At 46.0% G+C, this 17155-nt stretch overlaps 1 protein-coding gene across 2 annotated transcripts in view; it reads right to left on the bottom strand.

Annotated features, from left to right (window-relative positions):
* Positions 1-6022: 6022 nt before the first annotated feature.
* The window catches only part of ARHGEF5 (Rho guanine nucleotide exchange factor 5), a 23126-nt gene continuing 11993 nt past the window's right edge, over positions 6023-17155 (bottom strand). For both annotated transcript variants that reach the window (XM_002921824.4, XM_019802388.2), the window contains 10 exons: positions 14995-15155; positions 14313-14465; positions 13935-14064; positions 13590-13664; positions 13071-13160; positions 11755-11912; positions 10972-11133; positions 9211-9281; positions 7475-7579; positions 6023-6754 (listed from right to left, as the gene is read on the bottom strand). In XM_002921824.4, coding sequence (XP_002921870.1) covers positions 6597-6754; positions 7475-7579; positions 9211-9281; positions 10972-11133; positions 11755-11912; positions 13071-13160; positions 13590-13664; positions 13935-14064; positions 14313-14465; positions 14995-15155 — 1263 coding nt within the window. In that variant the 3' untranslated portion in view covers positions 6023-6596. The remainder of the gene's footprint in view (positions 6755-7474; positions 7580-9210; positions 9282-10971; positions 11134-11754; positions 11913-13070; positions 13161-13589; positions 13665-13934; positions 14065-14312; positions 14466-14994; positions 15156-17155) is intronic.

Below are 17155 nucleotides of genomic sequence, written 5' to 3'. Positions count from 1 at the left end.
CAGAAGAAAAGGTGGCATTGAGGTAGATAAGGAATGGCCTAAGAGTAGGGGTGGAAAGATCTAGAAGAGGTGTTGAATGGGCAAAGATCAAAAGCCCAGTTGGGTCAGTAGGTCTAGAAAGGAGGTTGGACAAATGACTGTGCACAATACACATAATTGTCACAATTCACAGAGGAGGACACTGAGGTTTAAGTGATTTTCTAAGAATGCCTTAACCAAGCCTAGAGAAAACTCTTAGATATGTATTTTCCACTTCACTAAATGCAGATGAAAGAGTCTTGCTTCCCAAATGCCAATGTATCATTTAAGTAACTGAAAGAGCCTTCACAGGTAAAAGGCTATTAATGATAGATAACTTTGTCTGTAGGCTTTACAAGGTTACATGAGGGACTGAAAGAGCTTATTCACGTTGCACAGAAATTGGTCCTCAGACAAAATACTAACAATGAAGGTAACCATTTATCGAGCACTTATTGTATATCTGGCTCTCTAGTAAGGAATTTCATTTCACACCAATCCTGGAAGATTGTACTCGTTCAACAGGTGAAAATGTGAGCCTTAGAGAGGTTTAAATATTTGCCCAAAGTTGCAAAAGAAATACCTTTTGGACAGGTTGTAAACCTATGTCAGGGGGCACCAGCTTCAAGAAGCAATGTCTCTTGATCATTTCAAAGGGAGACAATAAAGGAGGTCAGAAGATGGGGAGAGCACAGTCCAACAATGGTAGTGTAACCTAGGTGACATTTAGAATCAGATCCGTCCATAAATCCTCAGTCTGCATTGAAATGATGTAAAGACTTAGGAGTGTTTAGTTTGATTTGAAAGAGGGACCTGCCGGGAGAGGAGGGAGAGGAGGGAGAGGAGGCAGCAGTGAAAGCGAACAGGAAGCAGCATCTTCCCAAACTAGAGAGGGCACGGAACGTGCGCACCGAGTAGGCGGAGAGTGAAATAAAGGGCGTGTAAGGGGCAGTGTGAGGGGTACCGTGAGAGCTGGGTGCCCGGCTGTATCTGGCTCTGACAAGGCTTTTTATGTCGTAGATACCATCAAGTTTAAGATAGTTATAGCACATTCCAGAAAGATCGCATTCAAAAGTTTCGGAGTAGACAGACCAGCAGGACAAGTCATTCTAACGTCCAGGAATTCAGTGTTGAGACTAAAACAGTGGCAGGGGAACAAAAAAGAAACAGTGTGAGCGATGCTATGAATCAATTAACGGAATTTGACTGTGTGGGCAGGGAGGAGCGAATGTCAAGTTGACTCCGGGTTTAGCGCCCAGGCATCTAGGAGTGTGATTGACAAGACGCAGAGTCCAGAGGAGCTGGTAACTCCCTCCGCATTGTAGCCTCTGCGTCTTCGCAGGTAGCTTTCACATTTTATTTGTCTCTCAGTCTCATTAGTCTGGTCAAGTTGCCTCAAGTACATTCCTCTGCCACGGTTTTATTATCTGAGAATGGAATTCCCACCCACTGAGATCCCATGGTCCTTTCTGCAGCACTTCCACCTGATTGCAGCTTATGTCATCCCTTTCATCAAATTCTGTCCAGTGCATCCTTCTCTCCAGCTTGGCACCCCTGTCCCAATCCATATTCTCGTAGCCTGCCAGGGTGCAATCTGATTTTAGGGACCCACTTAGAACTCTCAACAATAATAAACATGTTTCCAAGCATTCCTGTTTGTCCACTTATTTCACCTTCTTGCTCATTATTCATTTTGATTTGACTTTTCTATTACTACTTTTAACTCCTAATTATTTGAACTGGTGAAATCAGGTACATTTTTACCCAGTGAATAAAAAATGTCCCCTGCACCAATTTAAAGGACTACTGTCCAGTGTTTTTAGAAAATATTTTAGACATTCATTTTTCTTAATTTTCAACTGGAAAACTCCATCTTTTTTTCTCCTTTTGTTCGTTAATGGTAGTTTTATTTTATTTCAAGGAGAAAGCCCAGTTTCTCTGTATAAATTCCATCTTCTAGTAAAGAGCCTCTTGTGTCCTCTCCTACCCTAAACAGCCACCTTTTCACACACACACACACACACACACACTCACACATACACATACACGTGTGCTCCTGAGACCCTCCAGTTCTGCAAGCCCTGCTGTGCTAGGATGATAAACAGTTACGAAAACCACACCTTATCTGTGTTCCAGTCTGTTGCCTGGCCAAGCGCAGGTCCATCACCAAATCTGGCCACTAACAATTCCACAAGTCTGACCACCACCTCCTCCCCGTCCCCAAAATAATCTGCCCACACATATTCTGTTTACTCAATCCTTGGATTTTATGGCAAGTCACCTTCAACTTCTTCTAATGAGCACGAGCTCAACAGATATTTGCTTAATTCCTAGAGGTGAACACCAGGCTGTGCGAACCCATAGTCAGAACTAACTGGCTGGGTGACAGCGGGCAAATCACCTCCCTTCTGTAGGCTCCACGGCAACAAGTAAGGGTGTTAGACACAAAGATCTTTAGGGTTCCTCTGATTCCAACAGTGGATGATTCTCTCCTCCTCACCACAAATTGATCTCAATAAGGAAACCCTCTAGAAGTGGCCAGATGAGTCCCATCCAAGGGCCCCTCCTTTCTCTGCCTTCTGCATTTTCCTTTTTCTCCGTGGGCCCATCTACTTAACTGATGGCGAGAGTCTCTTGCTGAATTTGTGGCTCGACCCCAGTAACTCATGGTCTGTCGCTCACAGCCACCCTTTCCAGAGGAGTATGCACGTTCTCCCTGGAGTTCGGGAGCCCCTGGTCCGTGAGCTGATCAAGAACCTCCATCTTAACTCAGTGCAATAAAGTGACTCGGCTCCCACTCTGCTTCTGAATTTCCATCTGCATTGTTCAGAGATAATTGCCCTCTGAGAGGCCTGGGTAAACTGCCAGGAAAATATTTATCTGCCCATTGGTGCTCGTGGGGAACTTTGTGGGCCAGACTCGGGCCCCTCCCTGGAGCAGGCTCTGCCCTTAGGCCCGTGACTCATCCTCCAAGCAGCAGGGATCAGTAGTCACTCCCTCGGAGCTCCTTCACCAGCTCGGAAAAAGTTGATAGCACACACCGACCCAGCTCCTTTCCTCCACATTCCCTGTTCACAGGCCACCCAGGAAGAATAAACGCCCCTCATGCACTCACCTGCATCCCCCAATCTTCTTTGTGCCCGGAGCTCGTTTTTGCAATGCTCCCTGGGAATTCAGCAGAATGAATGGATGCTTTGCTTCACCCTCTTCTGAGGAACAGGCTAGAGAAATGCCCACTCGGTAATTGCCATTTAAAATGGGGGGGGGGGTTGGAGGAAGTGGGTCAAAAACTTTGAAGTACAGAGAATGTTCTCAGAACGTTTGAATCATGACTGAGTTTGGCATCTGTTCCTCTTTAGCTCATTTGCTTGTGACCTTTGGCCTCTCTGCACACCTGATTTCAGAGTTAGAATATTGCATTAAACAACAGCCTTGGAGTTGCTGTAATCATGCAGCTCCTGAGTCATGTTTACAGCAAATGCAGCTCTAGGGTCACCGAACCTGTTAGTGATAGAACCAAATCACCACCACCAGAAGACATTAATCTAGAGGTTTGAAAAACCACGTACCAACATGCACAAGCCTTAACGATGTGTCTTAGGGTGGGTGGGTGAGAAATAGTTGTGTCTGGAAAGGGCCACTATACCAAAATCCTGGATTTCTACTTTAACTTCATCAACCAGAAAAGGCTATGATAAGGGGAGTATCACTTAATACTTAAAAGCATACAGTCTATTATGGGTAGAGAAATGTGGGATCCCAAAGGAAACTGGCTCATTTCAAGGCAATAAATATGCTTGAAAGAAGGGGCCAGTGGGTATAATTTCCTTTAGATTTTTCAAAGGCTTTTAAACAACTTCTAGCCCAAAGACTTAAAAAAAAAATTAAAATTAAAAAAATCAGTCATCATGGGACCAAAATCCATTTTGCTTTGAATCATGGATATAGAAGTTGTTGAAGAGACAGAAAGAAAATAAAACTAGGGGTAATAAATACATCTCAAATTGTGAGCCTTCCAAATATTAACCTGTAGGCTGATATTCCTAAAATCATTATAAATGACCATGACAGAGTAAATAGTACATAATAAAAATCTTAAGATCATAGTTAACTGTAAGTGAAAAGTTGATGGTGAAAATAAACTTTAAAGAGCTAAGCTGTGTTACTGGTAAAAGTGATAGAGGGAAATTCAATGTGGTCAAGGGCACAAAGGAAATAATTCAGCATAAATCTATGTGATGCTAGGCTCCAAGCATGTTGCAATCCAGAAAAGGACTAGAGAGAACTACTGTTGATGTCTCCTGAAGATACTACCCTTGTGCATGGTTTTGCTTAAAAAACAAAACAAAACACCCCCAAACCAGAACACTGTATGGTCATACATGCCTCAACTGCAATTCTATCCACAAAGTATTGGTAAATGGTTGTTTTCACAATCTCTTATAAGAAATTGCTGTTTCTAAGACAATGATGCCAATCAGAATTAAAGAATAAGTTGACTTAAATTCTGGAAATCCGAAGAAAGAAGAAACAATAAGTAGACCCATACCCAGTATGGGAAATTGAGTAATTCAACTGAGTAGAGATGACTGATATGTAAGTTTTTGTTTGTTTCATTTTTGTTTTTAAAACCAAGAATCTAAAGACAAGGAGAAGCCAATTGTCTTTTAATTTCCCAGATTAGGTGAAGAGTAACCCAATTAAATGCATACATATTAAATATCTAAAGACAGTTTTCATCTTACAGATGTCAGCTCCAGAAAGCTTTAACAACTTCACACCAAGAAGCAGTCTTTCAACCAAAAAAATTATTTGTCTGTGTATCATTCAGAAGTTGACATTCTACCTTTTTGGGAAAATAAGAGAGAATTTGCCTATAAAATATAAGGTTGGATACAGCTCTGTTGGAGCCATAGGGCCAGTACTCAAGTACTGGTTTGAATGAATAATTTGGATTATATTGTTGTTGCTATCAAGGAGAACCACTTGTTAGTTTACATACAATATATACATATTACTATATTATATATTAATAATAAAAAGCTGGCTTTATGAAAATAGTGAAAACTTCAACTGTACTTCTCTAAACCCATCCCTATGTTAGATTTTTTAGTAGTGTCAACCCGTTTGGGATAAATGAATATTAGTCCCATCCCAGTTACTATAGTGATACCTTCTCTAAAAATTAAGCAAGCTAATGTACATTTTAGGATGGATAGAAAACAAAATGTGTTATCAAATGTGATACTGTCGTGTGGTATCATCATTAATTGGCTATAGGACAAAGTTTATCATATTATTCTTACCTTCACACAGAGCTGCAATGCAATTCTACTTCTGAGCCTTCCTAAAGATGAAACAGAGCAGTAGATTGACCAGGGAAGGGCTATAACGATCCAGCTGAAAAGATGACTGTGCTATTGCTGTATGAGGGCTCTATATGAGAAGTAATGTAGAGTGACGCTCTTCAACTGAGAAAGGCAATCCAGTAGGAGAGAGAGAACCTTACTTGGCAGAGATGGATAGGACTTTTGAGGTTACTTGTCCATCCAATCCATGGCAGTGCAGTAACCGGAGGTGGTCTCTTGACTTGGGTTCTAGGACTCTTCCATTATACATGCTGCTTTTCATAAAGAGGATGAAACAGCTGGGAAAATACATACACCATAATTCAAGTCAAAATATAAAATCGTGAATGGTCTGAGTAGGATTTCCAAATCCACTCAAACTCACCTATGCATTAGCTTATGGGTTCAATAAAAAAGAAGGTTTGAAGGGGATTTTCATCATTCATCAGTTCCTTCTAAGTCCTTTTACAACATCTGAGGCCAAGACAAACAGAAAAGTCGCCCAAACTCTTGCAAGTCATAAAGCAAGAGTAGGCATCTGCCATGACCTAGGCACCATCTTGGTCTTTCATGGCACCTAAATCAAGTGGCCTGGAATCGTCATGGGATTCCACGTTCCGTACCTTGTTCAGTGCTCGAGTCTGAGAAGAAAACACTCAGAGAAGTGCCAAGTTTATTAGAGTGAGAGAGTACTCCCCTCACATCGTCACCAGCAGACACAGATCCCACAGATGCATGCCCTGACCACACACCAATAATTATGGAAAACCTCTTGAGTTGGAAGATACCTCAGAGGTCACCAGGTTGACCCTCTCATCTGACGTGCTAATCCCCCTTAAACATCTCCCTCCAGTGGACTGAGGTCAGATTCTGTTTAACTTGTAGCCAGGATGGAAACTTTGGTCAGCCCTGAATCTGCACTCTGGAAACAGAGAATGTTTCAGCACTATATGGTAATAGAGGTAAAGTTCCTTGGCTTAGGCCCCACTTGTCCCTTTTCTCATGAGAAAAGATTCTCAGAGTCCAGTGCAAAGTCCCTCAAAATCCCTCCACCAAGCACAAAGCACAGAAAGGAGGTTTGGGACTAGCGACTGGTAGCTGCATTTTGTCCTCGAGTTTTCAGAAGGTCTACTTCTTGGTCCACAGAAGGCCTCTGTTGCAGGGTTCTGGGGCCAGCCCTTTCCAGGAACATCTTGTCCTTATGCTCGGGGAATTCCTCCCAGAAAACAGCTAGGTCCGCTGTTCCACCAGCTGTAGTTTGGCAGTCTTGACTCGGTGGGCTTCCTTCAGGTTCCGTGCACGGACCTCTGGGTTGGAAATGAACTCCACTTGCTGCACAGGGAACCAGCCTCGCTCCCCATCTGAGAGTCGCATGCCCTCCAGCCAGCCTAGGGGCACAGGGTGTGTGAAAAGAAGAATTACCTGGGACAGACCCATAATAACTCCTCCTGGATCTCCTTCCCTAAAACTTTTTGAATGGTAAGGCTGAAAGGACTGGAGAGCCCCCTGGCATGGGAAATTAGGCCTCCCAATTGTTAACCCTGGCTGTTCTAGGTCGGGCGAGGTCTTCAGCTGGCTACTCCCAGGCCTTTTCTCATGGGTTGAACTGTGTTCCCACAAAATATATAGTTCTAACTTCAATATATGAAGTTCTAACCGCAAGTGCCTCAGAATGTGACCTTATTTGGGAATACGGTTATTGCAGGTGTAATTAGTAAAGTAAGATGAGGTCATACTTGAGTAAAGTGGGCCTTAATCCCATATAACTAGTATTCTTATAAAAAGAGGGAAATTTGGACACACACACACACACACATAAGGAAGAGGTAGAGACTGGAGTTAGGCTACCGCAAGCCAAGGAATACCTGGGGCTACCAGAAGCTAGAAGAGGCAAGGCAGGATCCTCCCCAAGAGGTGTCAGAGGGAGCATGGCCCTGCCAACACTTTGATTTTGGATTTCTGGCTTCTAGAACCATGAGAGAAGACACTTCTATTGTTTCAAGGAACCCCATTTGTGGTACTTTGTTATGCAGCCCAAGGAAACAAATACACCCACCTATAGTACCCCACCTCCAACGCCCAGCTTACTCACGGATTCTCCCTCTTACCATCGCTGCTTTGCTGAGTCACCATCACCACGTCTGCCTTCTCTAACGCCAACTCATCATTCTCCCGGGGTTTGTAGGCTCGAAGGCACTGTACTTGTGGGGAGTCTTTGGAAGAGAAGAGCGTGAAGAGAGGTTAGGAAAGGCGAGTGACTGGAACACTGAGGGGGAACTACAGGGGGAGGTTGGGAGGTTGGGAGGACTCGGGAGAGAGAAAGTTCAGGCTTTAGAAAGTTACAAACAAATGAGACAATCCGAAAAATCTTCATCCTCTACGAGGAAACAAAATGGTCGAAAAGGAAATGGAAATACCGAAATATTACAGAACCAAAAATTCTATTTCTCCAGGGAAGATAAATTGAGAAATACCTTGTGACCACCTTCTATGACTCATTATTACAAATACTCACATTCTGCTAAAGACCCATCTTCCCTCTGTTACCTTCCCTGACTCTTCAGTCCTCAATGGATTCTGAATTCCTTTAAAACTAATTGTCCAGGCCAAACCATTTACCTCTTATCCAACTGCTTTGTGTGTGTGCTCTGCCTCCCCAAACACACTGTAAAATCTGATTCTGTGACTCACTCTTCATTTCCTTCCCAGTACCAGAGGTGGGGCTGGAAGAGATGCAAGTCGCGGGGCCCCAGGTATAACCAAATAAGGTGCCTAATCCCCTTCAGCTTCAGTTTCCTCACTTGTAAATGACTGGGTTGATCAAGGTGATTCCTCAGGGAATTCTGGATTTTCTCTATCTCAGTACTTTTGTGAACCAGAGGAAATTTCCATAGTTTGGAAGCTTAAGATAACAAGCCTCAGAGGACTCCTGACCCATAAGCTTTCCGTCTTACGTGGGTTTATCGCTCTTTCCACATTACCACACTTCGCTGGTTCCCTCAGAAAACAAACAGAACACTACGTTATCATCTGCACTTCTTTTTCTAGAGCTTATCTCCTTCTGCCATTTACAAGATGACAGCGAAGGAGGAAGCATCATCATCTTGCCTTCCTTCCAACTGGGGACCCGAAGGCCAGCAGACAAAGGGTCACATAGCAAACAAGTTAGTAGAACTCAGTTTACAGCCTGGTTTTCCTACTTCCTTTTCCAAGGTTCCTTGGGTTTGTTTGTTCTTTTGAGTTACCAGTGTTCCTTTGAGTTCAGTTCCTCTCTAGATACCAAATAGGGAATTCTTGCTGGAGGACAACTGTGGGGCTTCTATGGGACCCAGAAATCCAGGCTTCACATGAATGCAAGACGCATTCGTAATATGTGTGTCTGTGGCTACCTGTGGGCACCTGGCAGCCTGGGCTAAGGGCAACCTGGTCTCAGGTCATTCTGTACAGGAGAGGGTGTGGTTAAGACAAATCGACTAGGTTGCTATTCTCCCACAGTTCCCACTCCAGCCCTATTTTCTCTCCGTGTTTCCCCAAGACCTTTGAGCAGATGAAATCTAAGCAAAATAACAATAGGCTAGACTTAAGGGGATAAATACTGAAAAAAAGCAAATTATTGCCCAAGGGAGAAAGTATATGGAAGAGGAGGCAGCACCACTGTGGTGAGGAGTTTTAAGTGGGTCATCTCAGGTGCTTAAGCTCCAGTGGCCAGACTTCTACTCTAAAATTCTGGATAGAAGCAGTAAGTGGGAGTCTCTCAGAGTTACCACCCAGCCTCCTAAACTTCTACACGCAAAGGTGATTTCCAGTCCTGCCATTTTTCTCTCCCTCTTATCCCCTCACTCACCATAACACTCCAGAAGGTCCAACTCCTCTCTGGGCATGGCCAAGGCTGAGATCCATCGAAGCTTTTCACTTCTGAGAAAACAAAGCAGGGTCAGTGCCTCAACTGCAACTCTAGGCTGTGGGATGAAGACCAATGATGGGGAAGGGAAATGACTCTGGGAAAGACTTGTCTGGTTCAAAAAGTCTAGTTCAGGGGCGCCTGGGTGGCACAGTGGTTGAGCGTCTGCCTTCAGCTCAGGGCGTGATCCCGGCATTGCGGGATCGAGCCCCACATCAGGCTCCTCTGCTATGAGCCTGCTTCTTCCTCTCCCACTCCCCTTGCTTGTGTTCCCTCTCTCACTGGCTGTCTCTATCTCTGTCGAATAAATAAATAAAATCTTTTTTAAAAAAAAAAAAAGTCTAGTTCAATGACATCTAGGACAAAAGTCAATGGGACTTTGCTTTGCTGGGAAACATAAGATCTTGAATTGTATGTCGTGTTTATCACCCTTTATTTTTCTCCTTGTCTTTCCAAGCCTATCCTCTTAATGGCACATCTTTCAAGTGGGGGCGTAATGGCAACTGTCAATTACACACATGAGATTTTCCGTTTTGTATTGAGCAAAATGTCCATCTCAGTTTAGGTTCCCTCTATCACTTTGCATAATTCTCGATACTCTATTGCCTACCTCCCTTCCATCAAATATCTCAGAGATGAAAATTATCGTGTACTCGTAATTAGGTCAGGGAAATATATCTACTATTTTTTTGGTCATGCAATATAACCCAAACTAATTTTGTAATGATCTGAAGGATTTTGTATTATGTTAGCTTCTGCTTCCAAAAACACTGGAGTAATTGAGAGCTGACACTATTTCTATTCCAGGAAGATGCCGCCCAAAACACTAAACAAAGAACATGAATCTGTATCTGATTACTTGACTTTGGTGACATTTTGTATATAAACCCCTATATCGGCCTCTATGTTCCATAAGTGAAGACAGGTATGGTTGACCCCACCCTGAGGTGTCTTCCAAGAGACAAAGATGAAAAGTGTCTACGACACAGGGATCCTTGGACCATTTGGTGTCATGTCAAACTTTTTAAGGAAGAGGCTTCTTATATCTCTTATAACAGCAACAGTAGCTATAGTCTTGTGGTTGTTCCTTATTTTAGGCATTTTGTACCAGATTTTACAGGCATTATTCTTTAATACTCTCCAAAATGTATGTATCTGTGTGTGAATGTATTATTATTGTTATTATTATTATTATTAAAAAGATGAGCAAATCAAAGTTCTCAACACTATAGATTTCTGTTCAACAGAGGACTGGGTTGGAAGGTGGGAGGAAGGCAAGCTATAGACACCCCAGTGCTTGTCTTATTCACACATATGTCCACCAGCCTTTGACACTGAAGAGTTTCTGGCTTACACACATGGCCATTCACTCAGGACATCAGTAATTCAACTCTTTAGTTACTCCATACCAGCCCATCTCTTCTCTGTTGTCTCGCAGATTTTGTCCCTCTTGACTGAAGAACATGAAATAGATGCTAAAGTTTGGCAGCAACTCTGTACCCTTTCCCACCATCTCTTACAAGTTGTCTATTAACTCTAAGAATCTGGGTTTGGGTTTCTCTAGGGATGTTCTCCAGTCCGGAATAGAATCAATAGTGCTGTGGCTGTGTTCTGGGCACATTTTCTGCCCCGGCCCCACCTCCTTCCCAGCTGTCCTTCCTCCCCCACTCCCTCCCCCAGCTCCTCTGCCCAGCCCCAGCTCACTGGGTCTCAGTGCTGAAGAGGAACTCGGCCTGGGTGCCCTGTGCGTTGTGCAGCAGGAAGAGACGGAAGAGGTTTTTGTGAGGTCCATGTAGCTTCATTTCACACTTCTCCCCTCGGATGGAGGAGAAGGGAGCGTGGTCAAACACCAGGAATCGGCTACCCCTGCAAAATACAATGCCTGTCAACTCGACTCTACAATAGTCATACTTCATCCACCCTCGTATCTTTGGATTCAAAATCCCTATCCTCTGCAGCTTGCAAATTCTCATAAAGACCATGAGATGGTGCCACCTTGCTCCCAAGATAGTAGCTCCCGAGTCCCCAGGGATCTGTCGCCAGTTTGGCAAACCACATGTCTAGTGCAATGAATACTTCACCACTTTAAAGAGCTGGAGAGTTTGAGTGCAAAGTGAGTCAGTCCCTTGCACCCCACCCCGTTTTCTAAGCCCTTAGGACCAAAGAGTTAGGATCTGGAATTGGCTAAGAACATCTAGGCTAAGGCTGAGTCCTGCCCAAATAAACGATTTGAGAATGTGGTAAGCCAGTTTGCGACATTTTGCTCTGTGTCTTTAACAAAGTACGAGTCCTGCCATGTGATCTCGTGACGGAATTTGGTGGGATCCCCTTTCTTTCTTTTCTCTAGGCCATGACCTGCATTCCATGGGTCGAGCCATCGAGAAGGGCTCCTCTAGGAACATGAGCCTTCTCTGTCCCTTTGAGTCCTTCTCTCTTGCCTCATCCCACTCCCCTCTTGTACTATGGCTTCCCATTCTAGTCACTGACTCTCGGGGCCGAGACAGCAACAGGCAGTCATTGAAGAGATGCAGGTGGACTGGACGTGTGTTCAGTTTCCTCCGCAGCCCCGGGGAGAGGCTGAACTCCAGGGCTGTCAGCTCTCCACTCTTCACCAGCCAGCGTGACTGCGAAATGAGCGGGAATATCTATAGTGTAGGGAAGACAGGAAAGGCACTGTCACAGACAGGGCAAGCGCGAGCCTGCCTCGGTCCTGCCCTCCCCACCATGCCGCTCCTCATGAGCTCCACCACTGATGCTCACCTCCTTCCACATCCTCCGTCCTGCTCATAACCCATCCGCCGAGACTGCCCCTCTCGGAGCCTACCTACCACTGTCTATGCTGTGCAGCACCCACGTCCACAGCTCAGGCAAATGGAAGGTGCCTGTGGTTCAACCCAGGACAGTGACTACGTGAGAAAGCTCAGCCCAGGAAGCGTGAACTGAGGGGGGTTTGGCAGACCCCAGTTGGGGCATGTGAGGGAATAAGGCAGGGAACAGGATGCTGTGTGTCTTAGGAGTTAAAAGATTTGGGCAGTTCTGACGTCTGTTCTTTCTCTGATTATAACCACAGACCTGAGAGGAGCCCCTGGAGTCATATACGGGAATGAGACGAAGGAGAACTGGGTGGGGTCTGCTTGGGGTTGGAAGTCGGGTCAAGGTAAGGGTATTGGACTACAGTGAACATGTGGCTCAGGGATTTTCCCGCTCTTCCGGGGAAGTAAGGACGGTATCTGCTCTGAGGTGGAATTTGAATGTGGAATGTTTATTTACGTTTGCATCTTGATGGGAGATCTTGGCCCTATATTTGGAGTTAATTTCACATGACTTTGGTTAGACTAGGTGAAGACTTGATAAAATACTGAATGGTTGAAGCACCAAACGTATCTTTACAAAGGTTTACACTGATAAGTTCTCCCTCACCTGCCCACTTCCCAAATGCACTTTCTCCCCCTCAGGAACCCCCCTCCAGTGACCACTGTCCTTTAGTTCCCATGTATCCTTCTAGAGTTTCTGCAGGTATACACAAGCAAACGGAGACACAGGTTTGTATCCTCCTACTTTTTCACCAAAGATAACATGCTATAATCCACACATGTCTCTGTCTACCCTTTTTCACTTAATAACATATCAGGGAGATTGAAGACATTTGGGTGTCCCAGAAATAGGACGGAAGAGAAGGCACATAGAAGTAAGGGCAGAGACTGAGACCGTACGAGCAAGATGGTCCTACATCAGAGGGTGACCTGCGGGTGATGTTTAAGTGAAGCTTCCCAGATGGGGTGGGGTGCAAGGGACTGACTCACTTTGCACTCAAACTCAATCTTCTGGCTCAGGTAGATGAGCTCCTCCGTCCGTCGCATCCTCTGGACATTGTTATTGCAGTCCCGGATCAGCTGCATGTCGAGCAGGGTGAGGAGAGAGGAAGAGCACTGTGTTAGAGGCTTTGACCTTGGAGTCCCCTGCAAGAAATCTGGAGGGTGGTTGTGACAGCCTCCATTTTTTCCTGGCAGGCTGGGATTGTGTGAAGGCAGCATCAAATTGAAGTTCTAGGCCTCTGGTATACCTCGTATGACCTGACAGGACATTACTGGGTGGAGTGAAGGTAAGACGTAATCTCGGGATAGTGGTAGTGAGAGCATAGTCCCTTGGTGTGGACTGTCCTCAGTGTGGGAAGGAGACCGGGTGGGAGGTTTGGGGGTACACTGAGGTAGCTGAGCAATCCCATTAGCATGGTCCTGTGCTCTCTGGAGTCACGGGCCTTTGCAGAACAATTCTCTGTGAAGGCCAGTCATGGGGTCTGAGCGGGGGTGGTAGCTGCTTACCTCCTCCAGGGCATGATGTGCCTTTGTGGCCTCTGCTTCCTCTGAAGAGCCAGGCTGTGTTCTCTTCAGAATATTCTAGAGAACAAACAGTAGGCAGGAGGCAGATAGAAAGAAGGGATGGGAAAACAGGAAGAGGGAATTGAGGGTCGGCTAATGAAGTCCGGGAACGAAATTTTTGCAGCAAATTCACCCTGACGAAGAAGGGTGTGGGAAGGGGGGAGAAGGCTCACGCCGTCCACAGGGTGTGGAAGAGGCACAAAGGAATGGGCAGTTCCGTGCCTTGGGGCTCCCTGAGATTATCCCCTTCGGGTGAAGGGGAGAGGCCCAAACGGGGACCCGCGGTACCTGGAGCAGCAGTTTGAGACGCGTGATGCGCTGGAAGGGCAGGATCAGGAAGGACTTGAGGGAAAGGCGTTGGCAGACGGGGTCACTCTCCAGCTTCTCCAGGACCTCTCGGAAACTGCTGTTGCTGTTCCTGTGTGGGCAGCGCGCCTCAAGTGAGGAGGGACACGGGGAGTACTGGGGACACAGTGAAGGCTCGGGGAGTAGAGACGCAGTGGAATGTCTGTGGCGGGGGCACCTAAAAGGTAGGGTGGGGTTGGGATCACAGAGCAGGCACAAGAACACGTGCTTTGGGGATACTATTTGGGGTCGGGGTTTGGGGGTTTCAGAGCAAGATCACTGCAGGGCCCACAGGGGGACTGGATGGGGATCAGGTCTTACAGCAGGCCTTGGAAGGTACGTTCCTGGTAGGTCTGGTTGGTGACATAAGGCAGGTAGACCCGGCGGAAATTGGGAGCATGGTTCAGGACGACATCACACACGTGGAAGGTGAAGATGTTGTTCTCGAAGTTCTCCTCCAGGTCTGAAAGGAACCTGCATAGCATTCACACAAGTCTCCTGAGACGTGGGAGCCTCACGAGAGCAGGTGGCTGACCCCTCTATACCTTGAGTCTGTGACTCCCTCCTTCTATCAGTCAGTTACTTCTATTGACTGTTCTTAGCTCTGTGCCCTGCTATGCTCTAGAGCTCTCTCCAAGGCGATCCCTAGTTTGCCCGATAGAACCCTCTGATCCTTATATTCCATTTCCTGTTCTTCTTTCGAGTCTGTTCTGGTTTTCTGATCTCTACCTGTTTCCCCACGGCCCATCTCCAGCGCAGCGCCTGCCTACGGTACATCCCGTCCCCAACCCAGGAAGCATTTCCCATTCATTTGTCAACCCAAGAATGGATCTATCACCCACACACCCTCTCCTCGTCTTTGCTCTCCCTATTCCCACAGCACTGGCAATCATGAACGGAGCAATGAGAGGGCTGCTGAGAGAGAGCGAAAAACACAACCAATGGTTTCAGGCTAAAGACACTGAGGCCGAGGGAGTGGCGTTTGGGAGAAGAGGACTCTCACGTGGTGCTGACTTCACACACGTCCTGTAAACGAGAGAAGAGCCACTGGTATTCCTGGTTGGAAAGGGTGGCCCGCAGCGGGGCTGAGAGCTGGAAATGATCCACGGCCACATGCAGACTGCGTAGGTAGGAGGCCTCTGACACGATCAGCTCAAATTTGGCCTGGGAGGTTGGAGAGGAGATTAATTTAAAATAGGTATTGAGTCCCCAGTGCACGTGAGCCACTGTGTAACATTCTAGGGGCAGAGCAGGGACCAAGGCAGCTCTTCTCATAGCTCACAGTCACATCAGAGCCTAACCTGGTGTCAGGAGAGGGAAAGAGCATTGGAGCTCGAGACAAGAACGTGTTCAAGGCCCTACAGGTGTAAGAGAAAAGGATGCTTTCAAGAAGCATAAATAAATGGAGTGTTTTTGGAACCAAGTATTTCTACTGCAGTAGTGGCAGGAGATGAAGCTGGGGAGGCAAAGAGAGAGAGGTCTGGAGGATTGCATAAACAAGGTAAAATGTTTTGGACTTAAGGCAATGGGAAGATTAAAAGAGGCTTTATGTAGGGAAATAACCTGATCAGACTTAGTTCTTATAAAGGTTATTTCTGAGCATGATGTGGAGAAAAGAGTAGACGGCGCAAGGCAGCCATGTTAGGAAACAGCCATAGTCATTCCAGGTGACAGATGGAGGTCTGAACGGCCACGGGGGTGGGGAGAGGTAGGCCAGCTTCCTAATTAATTAGGAAGGAGATTTGGAAGAACTTGGTTGTTTGCTAGAAAAGGGGGCTGAAAGAGTAGCCAGAATCACAGTTTAATGCTTCAGTTTTTGAGTTTGGTAACAGACTGGATGGCGGACTCACTGAGCCAGAGAACTTTGAAAGAGGGACAGACTTAGGGGATGAAATGGCAGACTCACTCACTGAGCCAGAGACCTTTGAAAGAGGGACAGATTTAGGGGATGAAGGTGATCTGGGGTTTGAGGAGAAATGGGAGGAAGCAGGATATCTGAGAAGCAGATTGTGCTGCTGTGGTGTAATGGGGATGGTCCAGCACTTGAGAACTTATTTGGAGGTTCCAGCAGGGGGCGCCACGGCTCACAGCCCTGTCCTTCGGCGGGGCCGCTTACGCTCTTCCTCCAAGCCTGCGGCTGCAAGGTAGATGCAGGAACAGAGAAAGAAGACACACACCCCTGGGTGTGTATGACCCTCACATACACCAACACTTAACTGGGACGCAGAAGGCACACTTGAGTACGGGTACCAACATTCACGGACTATCTGACTTCGTGCGGCTCTCTTCAGCTCACTGAACCTCGGGTTGTCTGTCTTTTTGTGTAGGTCACTGTACCTACACAAAGACGCTGTGACAGTCAAAAGAAATGGGGTTGGTGGGAGCACCTTACAGACCCCAGAAATACTATTTTATGAAAGGACTCTGTGCATATAAGCACAGAGGCTTCTCTTCTCAGAAACGACAGACAGAGCCGGTCTGGGAGGGCTGATGGACTTCCCCGTATGCAGAAGTTGCTGAAAGACAGCTAGGGTTCATAACCTCTCCTGTTTGGTCCATAAGTATTGGGCAATCACTGATTTTCTACATATCCTCCATGTGCTTTAAAAGTTGAGGTCAGTCTAAGGCCCCCAAGTCTGAGCTTCAAAAAACCTAAACATTTAGAGTTGCCTCTGGTCGATTGGTTCATCCCGGAGTCCTTCTGGCCAACATCTGACTCCTTCCCACCTCCGAAAGGGGGAGAGTATGGCACTAATATACATCAAACTATGTACCAGGCATCATGCCAAGAGCTAGATATGGATAATTCACTTACACCACAGCAATCCTGAAAGTAGACATTATCCTCAAGTTTTAGACGAGGAAACTGAGACTTGGTGAAGTTATAGAACTTGCCTAAGGTTACACGGCTAGCAAATGGTGAAGCCAGGATTCAAACCCAGCTTGGCCTGACAAAATCAAAGTACAGTAGTAAATATTTTTTGAGTGATTGCTATGTAGTAGGCACTTATCCTTTTTGTGACCCAGTTTCACAAATGAGAAAACAGAAAGTTAGAAAGATCAAGTGATCTGGCCAAAGTTAAATAGTCAGCAAAGAGTAAAGTGGGCTCCACGACCAGGTCATTTACTTCAGAACCCAAATATGTAACATGATTCCATGTTCC

The sequence above is a fragment of the Ailuropoda melanoleuca genome, chromosome 1 (assembly GCF_002007445.2).
Source record: "Ailuropoda melanoleuca isolate Jingjing chromosome 1, ASM200744v2, whole genome shotgun sequence".
Taxonomy (NCBI): Eukaryota; Metazoa; Chordata; class Mammalia; order Carnivora; family Ursidae; genus Ailuropoda; species Ailuropoda melanoleuca.
The sequence above is the reverse complement of the archived record's forward strand: the minus strand, read 5'-3'. Positions and strand labels throughout refer to the sequence as shown.